This window comes from Theobroma cacao, chromosome 1, assembly GCF_000208745.1.
Source record: "Theobroma cacao cultivar B97-61/B2 chromosome 1, Criollo_cocoa_genome_V2, whole genome shotgun sequence".
Taxonomy (NCBI): domain Eukaryota; kingdom Viridiplantae; phylum Streptophyta; class Magnoliopsida; order Malvales; family Malvaceae; genus Theobroma; species Theobroma cacao.
Genome location: NC_030850.1, coordinates 4,802,721 through 4,827,081, shown reverse-complemented (window position 1 = coordinate 4,827,081; position 24,361 = coordinate 4,802,721). Strand labels below are relative to the sequence as shown.

The following is a 24,361-nucleotide window of genomic DNA, read 5'->3' as shown; positions in this document are numbered from 1 at the left end:
AAAGAAATTGATAGAGAAAGATACATAACAATTTATTATAACAGGTACAACAGAATTGACAATTCATGAAAGCATATAAATACACATTATTCAACTTGCCATTGAGGATAAATCATTCTTGCATAAATTCATTTTTTATCTTGAAATTATTTATTTTTACTGATTCTAGATTCTTAGGTCTATTTTACTTAAACCATTTCAACAATTTAAGAAAACATTTGCTTTATATCCGGTCTTTGTTCACAATAACATCATCATCTCTATTTTTATTCTTCAAGTTTTGTATATAAGAATTCACGAATGAATGACTTAATAAATGAAATATCTGACTAAGGGGAAACTCATTCAAATCACTATTAGGGGAGCAAAAAAAAAAATTTTAGGGGTGCACCAATCTAGTGCATCTAGTGCTCCCAATTCTGTGCTCCTCTCCCCTTAGTAGCACTTGATCGGTGCTCCCTTCTCTTGGGGAGCACCTACCATGGGGTGTTCGACTTGTCATATTGTTTGAGAAAAAAAATAAGAAAAAGCAGAAAAGAATTTTAATCCTTTTATATTTTTTTGTTAATGATATTTACTTTTTAAAACGGATTATCCATTTTGAAAACTAATAGATCTATCTAAAATTATGTCTAAAAGTTAAGGAGCAAGAATATTTTACCCTAATATAAAATATCATATTTGGCTAAATACTTACTTTAATATCTAATATTATTCAAATTTTTATTTCAAAATTCAACCTATTATTTCATTCAAATTGATATACAACATTTCAATTTTATTCATTTAAAAAAATTAACTACATATACTAACTTTTTTTTGTCAATTTTCTTTAAATTAAAAACATCCAAAAAGTTATTTTAATAAAAATAATAAGTAAATCTTTTATATAAAAATTCACGAATATTTAGGCTATCTTTTTTTTTTGCATTCACATTGAAATTCTATCACACTTTAACTGATCTACTTTTTATTCTTAAGGATATAGAACTTAAAAGAAACACTACCTTATAGCAAGTCAAAGTTAAAGGAAAGAACTTTTCTTTTGTTTTCTTTAATTACATGTGTTGTGCACTAAACAATATTGGCTCTGAATCTAAGAGGCTTTATTATATTAAGAGAGAAGGCATCCGATAAGGCTTCCCACAACAAAAAAGAAAGAAATCATGTGAAAACTCAAGATTCAAAGAGGAAAAAAGAATATAAAAGAAATGTATTCTCTAAAAGCATTTTAGTAGGGATTAGAATAAAAGTATTTTATTGAGAAATAATATTCATTTACAAAATTATTCAAGTATATGAAAATACAAAGTTTAAAACACATGTTTTTTAATATACATTTTCAAACTTTATTTTTTAAAATAATAAATAATGACATAATATTTGAATGCTAATTATTTAAATTTTAAAATATGTAAAGTTACTATTTTTTTTGTAATAATGCATAAAACTATTATGAATATATTTTTTTGAAATAATACCTAAATCTATTAAAACTTTTTTTTTTGTAATAATATCTGGAACTATTAAAACTAATTATTTGTAATAATTACTTGCCTAGATTTCTTCATTCTAGATTTACTTGTCTTTTGGCTAAGATGATTATATGTTAATAAAGATTTATTGAATAAAAATTAGTACAATAACTGTGTAGCACCTTGAATTATTGCTCCAACCATATCTATTGCTAGTTGCAACGGGGATGTGCTAATCTTGAACTATTCTGTTGAAGCATATCTTATATCACGGGTACTCTGTCTATATATTCATTAGTTAGACTGTTAGAGTTATCATAATATTCAACAAAATAATTGCAAGTGAATATTAATACATATAGTAATTGTTTCATAATCTATTCCAACAAAAAGCAGAAAAATAAACAAGTTGGAATTTGAAGTCAGCATTGTATAGTAGGCTGATCAATTGAGCCTAACCCAAGACCATGAATTTGTCTAACTCAAATTTAATTCCATTAATGTAACGATTGTCCAAGTAAATTAGAAAAAGTAATGGAACTTACTTGGACAATCGTTACATTATATTTAGCTTAAACTCAAGACATGATATGATGGCATTATATTTTTGAATTTTCATATCAAAATCACATGGGTATAAAATGACAAATAATATTTTGATTAATAATAATTAATTTATTATTAGTCATGAAATTTTGTTTGATTAAAAATAAAAATAAATGATTAAATTCAATAAAAATATAAGTTTATTTAAATTTTCTTTATAGTTCATAAATTATTTAAAATATTATAACTATTTTAATAAATTTTGATTGAAACAACATACAAACTTTTACTTTAGTATGGAATTCCAGCTGAAGTTGAGCTTTTCACTAACTCGACTGACCAAATCACACCAATAATTTGACCTTATTGAAAAATGATAGGGAGGGCAAGATGAGGATTTATCTGCCAAATAAGATAGTCTAGAGTCTTTGACGTTCTGTTATTAATTTTCACGATCCACAATTTGTACTTTAAATATCCCAGGAGAATCGAGCCAACACAAGGTCTTGGCTCCAGAGCACCTTTTGCCTTTATCTGTTGGAAGGGGCCATTATCAATTCGTTTGACCCATTTGTTACAACTTACAACTTGCAAATACATTTTATAAGTAGTATTTATATATGAATTAAATTTGTGTAAGAGTCATGAGAGCTCTTAAGGTTATTTAATACTACTCCGTATGTTTAGATATACAAGGAGTGTTTTATAAGTGAATAGGGAAGGTGATTTGGATGGGTTCTTAATTTACAATGTTTTCAACTACTCCAAATAATTTTTTAATTGATGGCGGTCCACTTGGTGTTTATTCAAAAAGGATAAGGATGAAACTTGTCTCAATTTCACATTCATAAACCAAATTAAATAAATTCGTTTTAATTATGCATTGGAGTTATAATGCTCCCTCTTGTATTAAAAAAAACACAAACTTTCTTTACATTAATAATGTCACTTGGTATTTTAAGTGTTTTTTTAAAGGAGGTGTTAGCTAGGCGATCTGACAACATTGAATGGAGATTATGTCATTTACATGTTTCTCCAGGCAAAATCCAAAGTTGGACCCCAAAAATGATGGGCTATGGCTTGTAAAATTTGTCCCACAAATCTGTTAGATAGGCCGAGGCCGTTAGCTTTTTTTCGCCCTCATCACGAAAAGTTCCCCATCGAGGCATACCAACTTGCTCATCGTTTCGTGAAAAAATTTCTCTTGGAATCTCAGCTATTTCGTCAATAAAAAGGACAAATCCGACATCAAACCTTATCTAATTTTGATCTCTTTACGTATGGTTACTCTAAAAGAAACCGAAGAAATCATAATACTATATTTGTACACCACTTTTTTTATTCTTTTATTAGAGAAAATTATGAGAAATAACCTTCCCCATAAATCGCATCCGAACATTTGACTCATTAGTTGGTGTATGAATCTCCTATATAAAAAAAGGATTTAAATCCCCCTCCCTCCAATTATATAAAAAAAAAAACCTTCCTCATAAGCCAAATTCAAAAATATCATTTATTATAATTTAAATTATTTTTACCTAATTTTTGACATGACTTGAAAACAATGCCCTTTAAATAATTTTAGACAAATTAAAATAGTCTCGATTTCTTTATCTCGCCATCAAAACAAAAATTTTAAAATTAAATCCTGATTTATCTCTTACTAAATACTGTATATCTCGCCATCTAACTCTTTCTCACCATCTCAAATGTAGATATGACATCAAGATATGTGTTTTAGGTTCTTAAATTTTTTGGTTTATTCATAAAACCCTAAAGTTGAGGGGTTAAAATTGGTTAGATATATATGTAAATTAGAACACTATATGATTTTGATAACTTAAACCTAACTGTGAGTAGGCAAATTAATTAGTTATTAGGTATTGCATTACTGATTTTTACGCATTGTGCTATTAGTTTTTAGGTGTTACGAGACTAATTGTTAGGCATTGCATCTTTGGTTTTTAGGTATTGTGTGACTGGTTTTAGGTATTGTGTGACTAATTTTTAAAGCATTGCGTGATTAATTTTTAGGCAATACTTAAGTCACACAATATCTAAAAACTAGTCACGTAATATCTTACTAACCAGTCATGCAATACCATATCAATTAGTCACATAATACCTAAAAATTAGTTATGTAATACTTAAAAATTAGTAAGGCAATGCATAAAAACTAGTTACGTAATGTCTAAAAACTAGTTATGTAATGCCTAAAATCCACAAAAACTACTAAATTTTATTTAACAAAATCAACAACTTCAAACAATACACCATATTTCATTTAACAACATAATCAACGAATATGCTTATTTGGCAAAAAATACTCAAAAGTTTTTTTTCATATATTAAAAATCACTTCAAAATTCTTAAAAATACTCAAAACGTTTGAAGGTTTTTCCTCGTGTATCAAATACTACTCCAAAATATTCAAAATGCTTAAAGGTTTTTCTTTCTGGTAAAAAATACTCCAGAGATGAATGATCTAGTGAGAAAAATTTAAAGGATATGAGTCGGTTTGAGATGCGAACATAAACATATGGGTCGGTTTTATTGAGGGTAATTTTGTTTAAAATTAATTTCTCTTGATTAAAAATAGTTAAAACTATAAAGAGAATTATTTTCAAAAATACTTTATGTATGAGAGGTATTTTTGAAAAGAACCCCTTTCATTATTAAGTCCAAGTTGAATTTGATCCTGATACTATATCAATATTAACGATTTAAACTCTATATTACAATTTCAACGAGTTTAATTTCTATATTTTCATTCAATGCATGGATTAAAGACAATTATTAATAGTGTAAATATTCAGCCACCAAATTGGTTGATTGGCCACATATATTTCTTGTCAAGTGACACTCTATTTCACTTAATTATTTTAAATTTTTTATCGGATTATTACTATTATTATAATAATTTATACGAAAAGGAAAACTTGATATAAAATAAGTAATCAGCTAGCAAAGTCCACTTGTCATGCAACGCATCAAAATTATGCCACGTTACCTAATTTAACAATTGAATAATCTCATGATTAAGGATTATTCGAAATCCGACATTTGATAAAAATTTAAATCTTTTAAAATTGTGATAGATTAATGATTAAATCTTTAAAATTTGATATAGTGCAGGTGCCGGTTTTCAATTTTGGCAATTTTATTACGGTATTGCTTAGTAGCATCGGTAAACCCCTAATTTATTCCGTTTGGAAAACAAGGGCTGCTGGAAAAGCAAATTAGTCAGTTCAACACTTAACAAAGTGCAAAGCGTGACAAAATCATGACCCGATTAAGAAGCCTTAAAAGCCGAACTTTGACTCGATTAGTAAAAAAACGAGACATTCAACGATAATCCTGATCTTGGAGCAAATGCTTATGTCACATCAATTAGGAAAAAGGGAATTACAAATTGCAATACCGATGAAGTCATATTGCAATTACAACAAAAGGATCAGATCGAAACTCAAAACAGTTTATTTATTTTTTTTAAGAAATCAAGCCGAACAAACCTTATCCCTAACACATTGGCCCTCCCGTCCTTTTCATTTCACTTTCTTCACTCGGAGCCGTTTTCTTCCTTCAGCCCATCGTTTCTTAGTCACTGGATTGAATGTGCCAAAGCGGCGAAAGAATTAGATTCTTCCAGAAAATTATTACACTTAAGCTAATCTAGGTTTTACGACTAGGAATTCAATCGAACTCATCCACGTGTCCAAAGTTTAGCCTCTGATATTAGGATGACGTCAGCAACCACGACTCCATTTTTACTTCCCGCCCACGGCAACCGCTGATTATTATCCTTCCGATTCTTGTCTTCTATTTTCCTTCTCTTGCTTCTTGTATTTAGCCCAACAATGCGAGGTCTAGCCCAACCCCGAATTTCAGTTAAAAAGAGTGCAAGTGAGTAAACCGTTTCGATTTCTTTCTCCAAATCTTGATTCCCTTGGCCGGAATGTTAAATCTCAGACGCTGGGTTTTCTTATACATAGTAACGGTCGTCGTAGCAGCGGCGCAGCCAACCGCGCCACCAAGGGGAGACTCGTACGGGCTTTACTCTCACTTCGACCCCTCAATGGCTATCGTCGTTATGGTCCTCGTCTGCGCTTTCTTCTTCGTTGGCTTCCTCTCCATTTACATCCGCCAGTGTAACGAATCCAACGCCATTGCCACCGCGTCCGCCGTCGCTGCAGCTTCCTCTGGCGAAAGGTCTCGGCGGAAAGGTCTTGATTCGGCCGTGATTGAGAGTTTCCCGGTCTTTATATATTCTTGCGTGAAGGACCTTAAAATGGGGAAAGGAGCGTTGGAATGCGCAGTTTGTTTAAGCGAGTTCGAAGACGACGAAGCGCTGCGTTTGATACCGAAATGCAGTCACGTGTTTCATCCCGATTGTATCGACGCTTGGTTGGAATACCATGTGACTTGTCCCGTTTGTCGAGCTAAACTCACTCCCGATTCCGATGGGAAACCAGTAGAGTCAAGCTCAAATGTCACTGAGTTGAACTCGAATAATAATGAGTGGTCGAGTCCTCCAACAACTCAACGAGTTGAAGAACAAAATGAGTTCGTCATTGACGTGAATGAAGAACCCCGACCGCGAGGGAAAATAACGGGGAAGTTTCCACGATCGCACTCGACGGGTCACTCACTGATTCAGCCAGGGGAGAACGTGGAAAGGTATACCTTGAGATTGCCAGAGGAAATTAAGAAGCAAATTGCGAAAAGCGGGAGGTTGAAGCGGACGAGGAGTTACGACGTCTTGTTGGGAAGGGAAGGTAGTTCTAGGAAAGGCGAAGGAAGTAGTAGAGGGAAGAGTTATATTGATAGGCGGGTGCTTTTAAGGACTCCGCCGTTTGTTTCGAGGATGGGTTCCGTTAAGCCTCAGAAAGGTGGCGCTGGAGATGGAGATGGGTCGAATTCATGGAGAGGGTTGACGTCCGTTAAAGGGAAGTTAAGTTGTCTTAACTTGAAGGTTGAACAAATTGACAGCGACGAATCCTCGGCTCGGCCGCCGGTATAACTGTTGTTCAGTCTGTGTATTACTGTAATTATAAAATTAAAGTAGTTTAGGGTTTTGGTTTTTTAGTTTAATTCTCTTTTTGGATAATCACAGCTCCATCAAAACTAATGAGAAAATTAATTTGGGAAAGAATGGATTAACAAATACTATGGTAATCCTGATTTATCCCATTTTAATCTTGCTTAATAGTATTGTTTTGATTTTCCTTTTTTTTTTTTGGGTGGAACCCTTTTGAACGGAATCTTCATCTGAATGGGGTTCGATTGGAATGTGGAAGTGGGGGTAAAGAAATTTAGGCGAGGATCTTTCATATTACCAAGTTTTAAATTTTTAATGCAAGTTTGGTCCATAAGTAATGGTGAAAGGTTAGGCCACGTCTTTGTCGGAGAAGAGATGAATCGCTTTGTAAACAACGCAACCAAGTCATGGCGACACATGTGTAGCGCATTCACGAGAATCATCTGTTCCACTTTTGATTACACGTGAACCATGTTCTATCTTAGAGAAAATGGTATTAGTTTGGGATTTTAGGTGCCAAATTTTGCAAGATTAGGGGTAATCAGACGCTCATGAAGAAGGAAATAAATGAAGATTTGACACGACTTTTTTTAAATAGAGATACATGCATTTGTTATTAGAACAAAATATTCAAACATTTGTGATTAAATCAGAATATTCCAAGGTCCTAAACGAAAATGATCTTGTTACTTTAATTGGACTAAAATTAAAATAGGTAAACTAAGTGCACCAGTATTTGTATTCGTCTTCGCCTTGTATGAAAATGACGCAAAGCAGATTGGGTTTCACGTGACAGTCTGAAATCGACCCAGAAAGACAAATGTTACGAAACCAAAGTCAGGTTCGATGGACTTAAATTAGGCCCATTAAACACGCTCTTGTTGTTGGGAGCCAAAGTCAAGTTCAACCAAGGACGGAACTAATCAATTTTTGTTACGGGATCAAAGACGAAAAAAAATAAAAAATAAAAATTTTTAAAATTAATATATTGAATTTAACCAACAATCAAAAGATTCATAATAGATAATAATTTTATATAACATGTAAATAAAAAAAATTTTAAAAAAACTTATAATAGTTATCTAAAAAAATTATGCTCGACGATGTTTCCTAAATTCAAATTCAATAAATTATTGACTCTGTATTGAAAAGACTGGTAATATCTTTATTAATATAAACAACTAAATTATCTGTAAGAAACTCATCATCCATTTTGTTTCGAAATCTTGTTTTCACAATTTTCATTATTGAAAAGGCTCTCTCTGTAGTTGTTGTAAAAATCGAAAGAGTCAAAATAAAGTGAATTAATCTATCAATCAAGTAGTAATTCTTTGACTTTTCTGTTGCTGCTAATCTCTGGCACAATTCAGAAAGTGTAATTCTTTGATGATGAGGTATTAAGGTTTGATGGTTCAAGTGTAGGAGAATCATTTGAGCGATCTACCTCTTTTCTTTTAAAAAATTTGTTAATTATTTTCAACTTACTCATATTTTAATCAAACCTAAAAAAAACAATATAGTCAACATTCAATATTTTTATTTATTTATATTTAAACTTAAAAAATAAAACATAAAACTATAATGAATAAAATATAAATAATTAAATACAAAATACAAGATTTCATATAATAGTTAAATAATATAAATAGAAAGAAGAAGGTAAAAGAAAATTTTACCTCTTCTTAATTTTACATAATGGTGGTGGGTGATCTCTGTCTTTTTTTGTCCAAACTTACAAGCTCATAAATCTCTTTTGAAGAATAAAGTGTGTTTGAATGGTGAGTTACAAAAAAAGAGAAATANAAACTTACAAGCTCATAAATCTCTTTTGAAGAATAAAGTGTGTTTGAATGGTGAGTTACAAAAAAAAGAGAAATAAAAATAAAAAGACACAAAAGAGAAGAGAAAAAGAAAAAGAAAAAGAGAAAGAGGTGTAGAAAAACTTAAATTAGGGTAAAGTTAAGTAGGTTTGTGAGGTTGTTTGATTTTTTATTTATATTAATTATTAAATAAAAAATTTATTTTGAGTGGGCCGTTAATAATATATAATAAATAAAAATTTTCAAAAATTTTGAAGGGACCATTGATAAAATATATATAAAAAATAAATATTTTTAAAAATTTCGTGGCCCCCCATTGTTGGCTTACCCTCCGCCCCTGGGTGCAGCAAACTTCATTATGGTTTTTGTTGGATTTCTTCGTTCATTTTCTTTTTTAAAATATAAAATTAATAAGAATATTAGATTTCCTAGAGGTGACAATATGATTGTTGTATTTGTTTTGAGGACAGGGGGAAAACAAATTAGAGGAATAGATGACTTCAGAAACGACAACTTGATCCTAATTTTTGAAACATATTGCTGCCTAATAGCAATGTCTATAAGCACTGTTGATTAATTTTGAAATGCAGAGTACAATAGTACATGAATGACAAAACAACTTGGGTTTTTTTTAGTGAATGACGTTGATGTGTATCTAAGCAGAAATATAATAGAATATGTATTTTTTACATTCCAGTAGTTTATCAACTACCAATAGTTTTGGGATTTTATTTTTTTCATACGAAAGCCCTCTAAATCGTAGTTTACATGCATGAATATGATGGAGGTTAAACTCAAGTTTTGATACGATCAACCATTGAACGTAACAGAAGCTTAGAACAAAAATTATTGGTTTTTTTTTTCATGAATTTTAGATCATAATTTACATGTATGAATTATTCACTAAATTAAAGAAAAGCGATCCATGGTTCAAAGCTTTTTCCTCTTTTTCAATTTCTCATCTCTTAGGCCCAAACCCAAAGAAGAGGAGTACAAACACATAAAGGTGAGTTTGACTTTTGATTTCATGGCACATTATGCTGTTTAATAAGTATTAACATTTGAATTAAGTTGTCAACTTGTCATTTTCATTGATAGCTATTTCATTGTGAGATAATGATATATCTCACAATCAGTTCATAAATGTTATAGACATATCCCAAGAACCAGATCGATAGGTTTTACTTGGCCCGGTGGGTGAACCGACTAATTAATAATCTGACTTGGAACTCCTCAACTTGTTCTCATGCTCGTACAAAAATTGATTAGTAAATTAACTTGATACCAATTGGAGCTATTGCTCAGGTTCAGGATAAGAGCTTAGGCTTGAATGCCGTTTGTTTTCTATCAAACATAATTAAAGTGTTATAGATTTCACATTAGTAAGAATAAAATGAGTATTGAACTTATAAACAAATGAGTTTTAGATTTATAAATAAAATCTTTTATTCACTTAAAAAGATATGTTTTTATATGTATATCTTTTTAATTGAAAACATATACCCGTAACATAAAGTTTTTTTTTTTTTTAAAAAGCATAATACAATTTCACCATATGTAATCACATAATTAATTATCAAGGGACGCTCAATCTTTCTTCCACCCAAAGTCTCTTGTCTTCGCCATATTTTGTATAACGAACAAAATGATTGATTGACATTGATATCGCATTGAAGGTTTCCTTTATGTGTTTATTTATTTTAGGCTTCGTTCTTTTTTTTCACAACGGCCCTTTGGGTTTGGAGCTTGGTTTCTAAGCTAAAGAGATATTTAACATAAAAGGGCATCTTTAATTAAATGGCTTTTGGGATGAATCTGAAGTATAGCTGAGAATTGGAGTGATCGTTGCAGTAGCATTTAATCAGAAATGGCTGCTCATCGGACACGGAATCAAATTGGTGGATGGAGCAGCCCCATTTTGAGCAGATCATTTGTCATCATCCTCAATAAATAAGTCCAATCTAGTGTTGGTTGCTTAGTGCATGTGGTACCTATTTAATTCAATACTACTTGGCAATTTGGGGGAGGGGGAATTTGTTCAATCCTCTTGAATTTCTTCAAACAAAGAAAATTGAAGCATTTTCTACTGTCTTGCTATCACTTTGAGAAGTGATCAGGTCAATGCGCTGGGGTCTTGGGTGAAAGAAATCATTAGTATATTGCTGGATCATGGGATGAAAATATTATAAAAATTGGGTTTGAGTTATCTTAAAAGTGAGATTATCTCGTAATCATTAAAACTCAAATCTTGAACAATATGCTGTTAAAATATGATGCAACCGCAAACCTTTCTTTGCAGCTTTATGAATTGGCTAGAATGTAGAGGAAAAAACTAATAGCCAACTGTCATTAGCTTCATGGCTGATCATAAATCCTTGCAAAAGTTTCCCCTTATTCTTTGCGAATTGAGAGGATGGATGCATAAACAAGGCAAGTTATTGGAATTGGCTACAGTTAACAAGACAGAGGTCAAGTTGAATTTTAAGTATTTTTAATCGAATGCAACTCAGATTATATAGTTAACTTTGAACTTGATTAATCTTCACGTAAAGCAGTCGACACTTCAGCTCATTAATGACCCTCGTCATAAATCAACAAAATTTTTAAATAAGCACATTATTTACATAATTGAGTGAAGATTAATCAAAGTTGAAACTTATAAAAAGATGGCTTGAAAGGGTCTGATTTTTCAAAAACATCAGCTCTTAAAGCTTAATATTTCTGCCACATTTGTTGGCTTCTTATATCAAAAAATTAAAACAAAATGTTTTGCTATATCTCTGCTGATGTTCCAAAAGTTTGACCACGTGCTCAAGGTCAATGTGTCTAAGAACAATGTTTGTGCCTGGAAAATAAAAAAATAAAAATTCTTGCAATATGAGAGTGAGAGCATTTAAAGAAACGCCGCTATGGCAACTATAATGAAATCAACCCCACATCATACCCCAGCCCTTCATAAATTCTCAGTCTTTTCCTTTCTTCTTCGAATTTCTTTCTTCTTTCTTTTTCATTCGTTCCTCTAATGGGGCGCGTAACAATTCTCAGGGACTTGATAGGAATCATCAAAGACAAAGCTTCTCAAAGCAAAGCAGCTTTGCTTTCCAATCCCAAAACCTTATCTCTCCACCTTGCCTTGCTAAGAGCCACAACCCACGACCCCTTCACGCCACCCGACCCTAGGCACTTGGCCGCTCTACTTTCCTTCGGTCATAGCTCACGCGCCATCGCTGCCACCGCCATCGAGGCCCTCATGGACCGCCTCCAGACCACCCGTGATGCCTCCGTTGCCATCAAGTGTCTATTCACGATTCATCATATCATCAAACGTGGCAGCTTTATTCTTCAAGATCAGCTCTCTGTTTTCCCTGCCACCGGTGGCAGAAACTACCTTAAACTATCCAACTTCAGAGATAATACGACGCCGTTAACGTGGGAACTTTCTTCTTGGGTTAGATGGTGCGTTTTGTTTGTTGCTTTGCCATTTTGTCTCTGCTTTTGTTTTCACGAAATTCTAAACATATTTCTCTCTGAATTGATCAAATTTATAAGAAAAAAAATGTAATTCTAATATCAATTTTATAACAGTTCTAAACAAAAATTTTGCAGGTATGCTTTATACCTTGAAAGTCTGTTGTCAACATCAAGGATTTTGGGGTTCTTTCTATGTTCAACTTCAAGCAGTGTAGACATAGATAAAGAAGAAGAGAAAGTATCATCCCTGATAAATAGTGAGTTGCTTAGAGAGATAAACTCGTTGGTGAATTTGCTCGAACAAATTTCCAAAAGCCCCAATTCTTTGCATGCTAATGGCAACATATTGGTGGAGGAGATTCAGGGATTGGTGGGTGAGGACTATTTGTCATCAATCAACGAGGTTTCCATCCGGGTCGGTGAGGTTAGGGAGAGACTGAGTAGTTTGAGCTTCGTTGACTCGGTTGAGTGGGTGTGTGCTTTGAAGAGATTGGAAGATTGTAAAGAGAGATCGTTAGCACTTTCGCAAAGGAAGAAAGTGCTGATAGACGCTGTTTGGGGTTCAATAAGTGAAATAAAGGATCAAGTTGGGAGCAGCAAAGTGTACAGGGAAGAGGGGAGATTGTTGACAATGGGGAGCAGAAACAAGGCTAGCGAGTCAGCTCGGTTCGGGGAGCGAGTTCTGAAGCATGGCGACTCAGTCAAGTTCTCTTCAGGAAGGTTTCTACGCTCCAATAATCTTTCTTTCCGAAGTTATGAGTCGGTTGAATCATATGCCTGAAGGGGATTGTAAATTCTACTTTATAAACCAATTTGAGATTGTATGTATTTTCGGGGTTTTGCTCTCGCTCTTGCTAGCTTCCACTTGCAAATTAAGAATCTGTTCTTCTCACTAATTAAATTGTTGAAAAATATAATTATTATTGGAAAAAAAACACTGGTATTAAGTGCTATCAATTGAATTTTACGTCTCATCTTTGATTATTACTTCCCTTGTAAAGCCCAAGAGATTGTTGGTGTTGGTAAAATGAATTGATAGTGATGTTCGTTGGTGAATGAGTAAAGTCAGGACCAAAACTCAAGTTTGTTTCACTTTTCACAATGTTCAATAAAGACTTAGCAAAACAAAATCAGATAGGTTTGTTTTCGTTATCAAAGGAGTCGCTTTCTCTTGACCAAGTCAGTCGATTAACACTGAAATGGCCGGGCCCTCCGTCCCCCTTTCAGGCCAACCTTTTTTGAATTCCTTCTATTTTTATTTGTCAACACCACCAACATCTGAGGCTATTCGATTCCTCTTAACACATTGCCTACGGCTAATTCCAATCGCTATGAAATTTATGAGATAGGACACAATTTAGTTAAACAATTGTTAACATATATGATATGATTAGTAAATTTTTTGAATAAAAAATTAATCAAATTAATTGACTAAATTGATGAATTAATCATAAAATTAGATTAAATTAACGTGTACTAAGATTCAAATCGAAACAAAATGTTATCAAAAAATAAAGTTAAATAAAAAGAAAAATTGAATAATATTGGGTCAATTTTTGATCCATAAAAGTTTGCTTGTAAAAATTAATTTCGACGGATTAAGGAGTCAAGTCAACCTAATTACTTGTTGGGGTAACCTACTCTGATTGACTTCCCATTTGGACTAAAGGTGTAGGCATGGGATCCCTCTTTTTCAATCATAATAATAATAATAATGCAAATCCCATGGTCCACTTAACCACTAGTAAGGATGTGGGCGAACGTTAGAGCACAATCATGTTGCCAATATTTTTTGCGTAATGCACTGAAATTCGTGTCATAAAGCCTCATTTTCAAAAGCTAAATACAAGGTGTTGTAAAGTTATGACAGTTTGAAATTTTGCATCGATGAAGTGACTAGAAGCAAGGAATCCTATCAGCCGCACTCACTGGCCTTGGTGCTCCTCCTTCACATAATTCCACAAGCGAATCCTAAAAGGGGGTCTTGGGGTTTATGTGATTTGATGGAAAGATGGAAGACAGAAAGCGAAAATTTAATTGACACATTCAACGCGTAAAAAAAAAAAATTGGATTTCATGTTGGCAATTTATGGTGACTTCCTTCGAGGAAAGATCAAATTTAACCAGCTCTTTTTACTTATTTAAAATAAAGGGAAGAAAATGCTTAAAGCAAGTAATTTTGGAACTAATTACTATTTACTTGGCAAGTAAATCGTTTTACTTGCTATTTGAATTGTATAAAAATGTGATGAGGGACGGAAACAATGGACATGAAGCATGAACAGGGCAACATTAAAGAGTGAATTAAAGGAAAAATGGAAAACTATCATTGTATGAAAAGTCTAAACTCAATGTCTAACCCAATGAATATACTGTTTAGTACTGTAGTCCAAATTGTCTGTTTTTTATTCAGCAGACGTTAAAAGGACTGCCCAGACACGGCAAGCAAAAAAAATCAAGTAACAGACGTTAAAAGGGCAAAAAAATCAAGTACTATATTTGAAATGTTGTAAAAATAAAAATAAGACAAAAAACTAGGAAAAATAAGGTCCCACCGAGATTTGAACTCGGGTTACTGGATTCAGAGTCCAATGTCCTGACCACTAGACCATGGGACCATTTGTAAACTTTTCCATATGTAAATACCTTTTACTAGACAGACAAAAAGACCTAGGCCATCTTTCCTGCTTTAGAGAATGCCATCTGATTTTCTATTTTATTATATTATTATTTTGCTTAAGTTATTTTACAATTAGATTATGCATGTCTATGGAAACAATGGGTGAATTGATGATAGTGTGATTAAAATCAGCCAAAGAGCTTATCACAAATTTAATTAGGCCCAAAAATTGCTGATGTAAATGTTGGTACTTCATTATGCCTATGGAGAATTTTAAAGATTATGGATCTGTCCAAGCTGTAGGAATAGATTTATGTTTCTACACTGATTTCAGTCCATTTCTTTACATGCATGCCGGCTCTCACTGCATGCAAAAAGTTAAACAGAGGCCCAAACCAATAATCAGCAATTATTATAAATATAAATACTACCGACCTGCTTGTGTTTCCTAACAACTAAGTGGCCCAAAGAATGGAAAATGTTGCCAGGAACTAGCCGGTGAATTGTTGCTTTAATACCTCTTTTCCCAATCACAGAAAGCAATGATGACAGCTGAAATCAAGGTCTGGATTGCATCGTAGTTTCGCCAAATTGTATCATTCATTCCCATTTGCATACCCTTATTCCCGATTCATATTAGTAGTGTCAGACTTACATTATAAGATCATAGTAATTACGTTTTTTTCAAATTTGAATGTGTGACTACAAATTGAGAATGGGAACTTTAATTTGTTATCCACTCGGAACTAATTACATTGTTATTAAATATCAAAATAGTGGCCACAGTTCACAGGCAAAGGAGGCACTTAACCACAATTCCTTGGTTTAAGCCCCATGCTAACAGAGATCCAACCAGATAATAGCAACCCAGATTTATGTATGCTACGTTTGATTGCCATCCAATCTATTAATTAGTGAGTTCTGCTATATTTGCTAACTTGAGCAATATCATCATGTTTACATAATTGTAATATTTGCGCTATTCAATTTTAACCATTTTAATGTGATGGGTATATTTAACAAGTCTCAATTAGAAATGGTATCATATTAGGGCTCGTTTGTAATCAATCCATGATCTTTGCATATATAAACCCAACATAAAGCATGTCTTTGCCCCATCAGCTTGCCCGCACTGTGTATTTGCTAGTGCCCTTGCCATGCCTAACCGAAACAAATTAAATGCAAAGAGATCAAAGAGAAAGATAAATTTACATAAACACGTGAACGTGTAGACACACGTAAAATATGCAAGAAAAGAGTCTTAGAAGGTCAAAATCGAAGCGCAAGGTTGGAAATTATAAGCAATGGAAATGTTGCAGGGTCAAGATCACCCAAGTGGCCAGCAGAGGCTTGAGTGATGACTCCCATAGAGCAGGAGGCAAGAATGTGTGGCAAGGTTGCTTGATTGCCTTCCTCTTTAATAGCTGAATGCACATCATCAATAAAGGAACCTTTGATTCTTCAATTATGCTGGAATTAGGCATGTCTTTCCCTACTTTCTTTTGTTTACCTCAGTTTCATCAAGAGAAATTCTGGACTGGTGTTCTCAAAGATAAAACTTTTAGTATTGACACAGACGGTAAAACTAGTTTGATTCATGTTAAAAGAATTATATTAATTTAAAGTCATTTAAATGTCATTAATTGGATTAAAATCTTGGCTCAAGGAAGACATAAACTTTTATAATTATCAACTCAAGCATTGTTACTTAAATATGCAGTTCAACTGTTACCTTAAGGATTGAACCATTAATCCGATGACTCTGATATATTTTCCAAATTACTCATTGTGTCAGATTCAAATAATCATGATTTTATTTTTTTCTGTCTCGGTATTATAAATTTCTTATTTGCTCTGAGTGTTACATAAGTTTGGATTCTATTGCATGTATTTTCGTTTTCTTATGGTTTGTTTAAATAGTTGACAAATATGCAAATAGCTAAATGACGTCTCTCCTTTTTATGATCACTTGTGCAAGTACAGTAATGAAACTTACATTTCATATTTAGGACATTTTTTAATCGGTTTTTTTTTAAAATACTTCTCATAAATAAAGTATTTTTGAAAATAACTCTCTCTATAATTTTAACTATTTTTAGTTAAGAGAAATTAATTTTGGACAACCTTAATGAAATTGATTGATATATTTAGATCCGCGCTGCAAACTGATTCATATCCTTTGAGCTTTTCTTATTAAATCATTCATTTTTAGAGTATTTTTTGTCATAAAGAAAATTCTTTAAATATTTTGAGCATTTTAGAGTGGTTTTTGATACAAAAAAAAAAAAAAAATCTTTGATCGTTTTGAGCATTTTAAGTATTTTGGAGTGATTTTTTTATATGTGAAAAAAAACTTTTGAGTGTTTTGAGCATTTTTCGTTAAGTAAACATATTCGTTGATTATATTGTTAAATGGAATATGATTTATTATTTGAAGTTATTGATTTTGTTAAATGAAATTTAGTAGTTTTGGTGGATTTTAAGTATTACGTAATCGGTTTTTTAGCATTGAGTAACAAGTTTTTAAGTATTACGTGACTAATTTTTAAGCATTGTGTGACTAATTTTTAGATATTATGTGACTGATTTTTAAGTATTGCGTGACTAGTTAAAATGACATTGCATGACTAGTTAGTTAGGCATTGTGTAATTAGTTTTTAGGCATTGTGTGACTTATGCATTATCTAAAAATCAACCACGCAATGCTTACAACCTAATCACGCAATATCTAAAAATCAGTTATGTAATACCAAAAAATCATAGACGCAATGATTAAGTCACGCAATACCTAAAAATCAATCTCACAATACCTAAAAACCAATGATACAATGTCTAAAAACCAGTAATGTAATACCTAATAACTAATTGATTTGCTTGCTTATGAATAGGTTTAAGTTGCTAAAGTCATATAGTGTTCTAATTTATAGATATGTCTAATCAATTTCAACCCTTCAATTTTAAAGTTCTATAAATATAAATTAATAAACTTAAGAACCTAAAGCATATATCTTGATGTCATCTCAGCTTTTTTGGATAGCGAGAAAGAGCTGGATGGCAAAATAAACAGTATTCGGTAAAAAAGAGAAATCAGGATTTAATTTTAAAATTTTTGTCTGAATGACATGATAGAAAAAAACGAAATCATTTTAATTTGTCTAAAATTGTTGAAAGAATATTGTTGTCAAATTGTGTTAAAAATTGACTAAAAATAATTAAAATTATAATAAATGATATTTTTAAATTGAGTTTATGAAGAAGATTATCTTTTATAATTTTTTCTTTTTTAATCGATTTTCTAATGTAAGATGATGCTTGTAAGCATATTTCTTTTTTTTAATTTGGGTCAAAAAGTAATAATTGCTATGAAGGAATTGCTCCATGGTTTACACTTCAACAACATTATGCAATTTCATTCGAAACGAAAGAAAATTACAAAGATGGGGGAAAAACGAGAATTACAAACCAGGGACTTATTCATTTTGCCAGTAGAAATTTAATAGGCCCTTGAAACTTGTAAGACCTTTCTCTTCACTTCAAAATTGCGTAATATCTTTTCTGACATACGAGATCCTTGTCTTGAACTTGATTCACATGAGCTTTTGATTACTTTGTCCCTGACCACTTCTTTACGTGCATGCTTGCTTTCTCAGCCTGGAAATGCCAACCGTATCAGATTCAAAATCTATTATGAAATTGGAGAGAGGACAAGTAATAGTAACTTGATTAAGAAACAACTTAAGAGGAAATTCCTACCTCCTTATCCCAATCACAGCGCATGGTAATAATGGCCAGTATCGCAGTTTGAACTGCTGTCCCACCAAAGATCATTCCAGCCCAAATTCCCTACAAACATTTCATTCCACTCTTAATGTAAGAAACAACATACAAATTTACATTCATAATAGGTGGAATATATATAGTGCTTACCATTACTCCTAGATGGAAGCCCCATCCCATCAAGAATCCAAGTGGAACCCCAATCAGATAGTAGCAACCCAAATTTATGTAAGCCACATAGGATTGCCATCCAGATCCCACTGCCACCCCTACACAAAAACCAAAATTAATGTAAACATGATTTATACTTAATAAGTAGTTAGATGAACTTATATATGAAGAAGCTGAGAAAATTATTAATAGTTACCAGATAGAATTGGCTGAACACTATTGAGCAGAATAGTGAAGGCTAAGAGAAGTGAGAGCTTGCTTACTGCTTCCAAGACTGGTTCACTTGTGGAAAATATAAGAGCAAACTTATCGTGAAAGACCATAATTAACAGCCAGAAGAAGATGCCAATTATAATTGATGTCACCACTGAAACTGTTGTTGCAAACTTAGCTCCTTTCCCGTTCCCAGCTCCAAGCTCATTTGCCACCCTAACTCTGTATCAGATATGAATAACTCAATGTCACCAACTGAAATGTCATATTTATTTACATTTAGTAATAATCCAACTAGAAAGTTAGTTTGTATGAATTTGCAATTCTAATAATTTTTGTCTCTTTGATATTTTCTATATTAATTGTCTTGTGCTTTAATGTTGTGCTTGACTCTTATGCTCCAAGTTAGGAAGGCCAAAGCCACAGGTAATAGCTCCATATTCAAGGTTTTCATTTCCAGTTCTCACCGTTTAAAAGTGGACAGAACAAAAATTGTTGTAAAAATGTATAATTAATACCGTGGAAAAAAAATTAAAAAGAAGTCGCATGAAGATATAGACAAGGGAAGCAGAAAATTTGGCAGATCACATGGCGACTGAAGTATCTTATTCATGATTGTACATGCATCAGTTATGTTTTGTTCTATGTGACAGCTTTATTCTAAAGTCTTTCAGAGGGCAATACAAACTTCGAATTGGCTTCTGCATGTGATCAAATCCATTACAAGCCCCTTCCTACAGATAGAACTTTGGGTTTTTCTTGTTCTTTTTCAATCAAATTTCATTTCATGATCACCCTTTTTGTTTTATGAAGTATTTATCAATGTTCGATAAACCATATATTGTTGTCATGAGCAGATATTATAATAGCACCTGACTTTTTCCATGCAGTTAATCAAATTAGTGTCTTTCCCAAAAGGATCTAGCATTTTGTTGTTGATTTATTTTTCTATTTATGCACCTTGCCATCTAATTCAGTGAATTAAACCATAGAAACTAAAAGATGACGACATTGAGTTTGATCAACTAGGGGTTATTTTTCTATTTATGCACCTTGCCTTCTGATTCAGTCATGAATTGAACCATAGAAACTAAAAGATGAAGACATTGAGTTTGACCAACTAGGGGTTATTTTTCTATAAGTGATAATCTATACGGCTTTCTTGGTTGTCACTCTTCCTCTCTTTAAGATGGCCTTAAGCAGGTAACTAACCTCGCCCCTTGCTAAGCAAAGGTTTTGGCTTCTCTTCTTGTCCCTAAAGATGATATATGACGCTATAGGAGTTTGACCTTTCCTTTACCTTCAACATCAAACTAAATTATTTTTAACCTGACAGAAAAAAAAGAAGGTAAACTATAGTAGGAAAACAAGAAAAATCTCAGAGAACAAGATGAACACGACTATGTTGGCGTTGATGTGACAATATGTACTGCTACACAAATCGGCCACCAATCTAGACCTTTCTCAAATCTTATTCTAAACATTGATTGACTCCAATCCATGAATATATAAAAAGCTTGTGTATATTTATATGACATCTTCACGAGTCGATGACCAGAAACACAAATTTTCTACTATAGATATGACATTTTCTTTTATTAATTATTGGAAAGTTTTAGTTCACGAAATGAATACTATCACATACAGTTCGTGCGACATGTTCCTCAACGTGGACCTTTCCTATACTAGAGCCGTGAATATAGTGGTCACACGAGCTTTTTGGTAGCTCAAGACAAAGTAGTCAAATTTAGGAAAAGAGAAAGTAAACAAAATTTATTTTTGACAAAAGCAAAATTATTGAGACCCCAAAAGAACAAATTTATACCAGAAAATACAAACGGGACAATTATTTTTTTTTTATCATTTAAAATGGTGTCACTGATATTTAGACCCCAGGTTTCAGAAGGGCTTAATTGTGAGTTTATCAGTTAATAATTTCAAATGACAGGTACCATATATAACTGAAGGAAAACGAAAGAGGAGAAAACGTTGATGATAATCATTCCCAAGTCCCAATCATCCAGAGGTGGATTGACAACTAAAAGGTCAGATCACCTAAACCATTTATGGCGTAGTATCTTTCTGCCCTCATGTTATCCTAAACCTTCGATTGTGGATGCAACTAAATGGCAAGGGCTCCACCACATGGTACATTAATTTAGACTAGAATTGAAGGAAACTGCTTTGGCCACAGGAAAAATGAGAGGTCTTACCCGGTTCCAGCAAAGAATGCGAAAGGAATCATCATCTCCCACCCATTAATTGTCATGCTGCCAAAATAGACCAATAACAAATTCAACGAACATATTCATTAGCACACAAATAAAAATAATAAAAGAGTTTGTTTCATCCATAAATGTACTTGTTCCTATGGAAAATGAAAGGTTGCCGTTTACTGACAATGCATCAGTCAAAATAAATATATATGTACAACAATTAGCGTACCATATTGACAAAGCATCCACGGCAATTTTTGCGTTTTTCAGATTCCCAGTCATCAAGATTAATATTCTATAGTACCAGTTCTCCAAGCTGATGATTTTAAAATATAAAAGGGAATCGTGATTAGATTCATAAAAAGGGTAGAAAACAATCAGAATGATTCAAAGGGAAATGTTAAATTAAATTGGCTGCTTGTCATAAAGGGAGAGATGCAGAGGTAGGTACCAGAGCATGACCCCAGAAGCAGCAGACAGTTTGATGAATTCCCAAAGGCCAGAAAATGCTTCCATGGAGAAGCCAGTCCAAGTAAGAGGGCATCCACCACAAACAGTATAGGCAAAGTGCCCAAAAACCAAAACCCACCAAGAAAAGTTCAAGGTAATTGCAGTTCCAACCACCCCAAGCTGAAACTTATGCACGAACAGCCAACTTACAAACACATGGACCAAGAGAGCCACCAGGGAAACCCATGCAATCACCATGTTTTTCAGCTGACTCTGCAAGAATCTTTGCAGAGGAAATTGGAAAGCAAAGCTGAAGTGAAGTGGTATCATCCACATAGAAACAATCCCAGATAGCTCTGCAACATCTTTAGGCTGGCCCAACAGCTTCAAGAATGGAGAAGCAAATAGATATAAAGGCAAAAGCAAAACACAACACAGGAAAAGAACAATCCATGAACGTTGCATGTATACTCCCAACATGTAGTACTTCTTGGCTCCAAAGGCTTGCCCACAAAGTGTTTCTAGTGCACTTGCCATCCCCAACTAATAAAATAAAAGCCGAAAAAAGCACATTAGAAAACAATTTTCTTTTCTTTTTTGTTTGGTTTAAGAACCAAATAATCAGCTTTTTGTCTAGATGAGGGTAAAGATTTATACCAAGAGGCCAAAGTCGAAACCGACGACGACATTATTTGCAATGGAAACGGCAGCAAGCTCAAGATCTCCAAGGTGGCCTGCAAAGGCTTGAGTGATTACCAGCATGGAGTATGAGGCGAGGCGGCTAAAGATTGCAGGACCAACTATCTGCCATAGCTTCTTTGATTCTAACCATACCCTTTTCGTAAGAGATTGATTTTGATCATCTTGTTCAGCTTTCAATCGCTCCGCTGAAGCTAAATCTTCTATCAAAGGAACCTTAGCTTCCTCCAATGCACCGTTACTCGACATATCTGATATCTGCTAGTGGCCTATCGACTCTATCCTTTTTCTTGGGAGTTCAATGAACTTAAAATTAAGGAAAGATGGATAAACACTCACTCTCTGGCCTCTATGACGCTTATATATAACAGCTTGAGCTGTGGAGCTTTTACACAAATTTTGAGAAAAGAGTGTCAAGCCACGTACGTGTTGTCTTTGAATGATCAGGAATTTCAATTTTATTTGAAATTAATTAATAGGTAGTCTAGTTATTGATGTGTTCTTCCTGGAAGCATGCGGATTGCGGACCCAAGTTGGGCATATGGGGCTGACCTTTCTCTCTACAGTATGAGAATGAAAAGTATTAGAAATTAATAATTAAAACAATCTTTATCACACGTAAACTTGCATGTATGTCATTGCTCACCGCATCATATTTTTGTCAGCATGTCGGTTACACACCACGCTATAAATTTGTCGAGAAAGAGCTAATGGTTAAAATATTAAAGAAGAATGGCATTGTTAGTTCTTTTTTTGGTTTTAGAAAAGATTTAAGCATTTTTGTGAAGTTAATTTGCATTGGCCTGTCCTGATAAAGATTTAAAAGAAACATTGAAAGTTCTGTTCCTATGATGAGAACAGATAATTTTCTGTTAAAAATTAATCTATCGATAACAAGGCAATTCATTTCTTTTTCATGCTTAAACCCAGTACCTCAAACTTACAAATCTACAATCATGAAATCTTACCAATCCATGAATCAGAGCCTCATGCTTTTCTATTTGCTAAACATTAAGTAGACGAATGTGATTTTTATCTTTTTGTAGGAAACATGAACTTAGAAGTATGACTTCAGAAAACAGAATTCAGTATGGCCTTTAAAGCGTCAAGGTTTTTACCTCGTCGGGTTGACTAGAACATGTAACTGTCAAAAGAAATTAATAATGCAGATTGGGGAAGGGCCCATATTTCTCAATCTGGCTTTTCCATTTTTCCTTTTTGTTGGGATGCGGCTATTCCCATACTGCGTCAGCCATATAATAATGGATACCTTACTAACACCTGAAAACAGTGCATGCTTCATTTATGTCGATGCACCCACACCCACCAACTACAATTCCAGATTTGCTTCAAATGCAAAATAGACAAGGATGGCACTTGGCAGCACGAAGAAAAACAACAACTGTTCTTTTATTATAATTTACAACCAGAGACACGAGACGTCTATATGAGAGTTAAAGTTATTAATTCGATGAAATGTTTTGAAAAATGAAAAATAGTTTGATATTAGGACTATTTACAATAAGATCAAAAGGAATATCTCCAGACTATAAGGCTTACTGGATAATTTGGCATCGGGAAAATTGCATCTTGTTTGATGATTTCTTTGTCTTGGCATTTAAGTGGATCTCGTCTATTCATCGCCAACGAATATGAAGCATGGTGCGGTCTTCAACGTGATATTCTTCATCCTAGTCGTGAGATTCTTATAAGGTGTAGCTAATTCCCCACCTAATGGCTGCATGAAAGACTAACGCTGATGATAGTTGTAAAAGGAATCCTGGTATTTCATTAGCGAGAAGAGTGATGAGAAATTGTACAGGTGACGGGGGTGACGAGGTTTTGCTCAAGGTGTGGATTGGCTT

General features: G+C 33.2%; 3 protein-coding genes and 1 non-coding gene across 4 annotated transcripts; 2 read left to right on the top strand and 2 right to left on the bottom strand.

Annotated features, from left to right (window-relative positions):
* LOC18611494 (E3 ubiquitin-protein ligase ATL6) lies at positions 5,411–7,356 on the top strand. Its single transcript, XM_018113897.1, has one exon. It carries the CDS (start codon positions 5,977–5,979, stop codon positions 7,039–7,041), a length of 1,065 nt encoding a protein of 354 aa, XP_017969386.1. The 5' UTR covers positions 5,411–5,976; the 3' UTR covers positions 7,042–7,356.
* On the top strand, positions 11,756–13,303 carry LOC18611493 (putative clathrin assembly protein At4g40080). Its single transcript, XM_018113896.1, has 2 exons — positions 11,756–12,335; positions 12,486–13,303. The coding sequence occupies exons 1-2, from the start codon at positions 11,902–11,904 to the stop codon at positions 13,129–13,131; spliced, it is 1,080 nt and encodes a 359-aa protein (XP_017969385.1). The 5' UTR covers positions 11,756–11,901; the 3' UTR covers positions 13,132–13,303.
* TRNAQ-CUG lies at positions 14,897–14,968 on the bottom strand. The gene has a single exon. It is a non-coding gene; the product is annotated as a tRNA-Gln (tRNA).
* On the bottom strand, positions 18,331–22,933 carry LOC18611492 (protein DETOXIFICATION 27). Its single transcript, XM_018114414.1, has 8 exons — positions 22,455–22,933; positions 21,799–22,340; positions 21,577–21,663; positions 21,345–21,401; positions 19,115–19,353; positions 18,898–19,016; positions 18,724–18,813; positions 18,331–18,621 (listed from the first exon to the last, which is right to left on the bottom strand). Exons 1-8 carry the CDS (start codon positions 22,743–22,745, stop codon positions 18,574–18,576), a joined length of 1,473 nt encoding a protein of 490 aa, XP_017969903.1. The 5' UTR covers positions 22,746–22,933; the 3' UTR covers positions 18,331–18,573.

Bases quoted from the DNA above. Each gene is read 5' to 3' on its own strand.
- LOC18611494 (XM_018113897.1), top strand. From the start codon at position 5,977: ATGTTAAATCTCAGACGCTGGGTTTTCTTATACATAGTAACGGTCGTC.
- LOC18611492 (XM_018114414.1), bottom strand. From the start codon at position 22,745: ATGTCGAGTAACGGTGCATTGGAGGAAGCTAAGGTTCCTTTGATAGAA. The intron at 21,664-21,798 runs GTACCTACCTCT...TAAAATCATCAG, and splicing joins GCTTCTGGGGTCATGCTCTG to CTTGGAGAACTGGTACTATA. The intron at 21,402-21,576 runs GTACGCTAATTG...CTATTTTGGCAG, and splicing joins GTGGATGCTTTGTCAATATG to CATGACAATTAATGGGTGGG.
- LOC18611493 (XM_018113896.1), top strand. From the start codon at position 11,902: ATGGGGCGCGTAACAATTCTCAGGGACTTGATAGGAATCATCAAAGAC. The intron at 12,336-12,485 runs GTGCGTTTTGTT...AAAATTTTGCAG, and splicing joins CTTTCTTCTTGGGTTAGATG to GTATGCTTTATACCTTGAAA.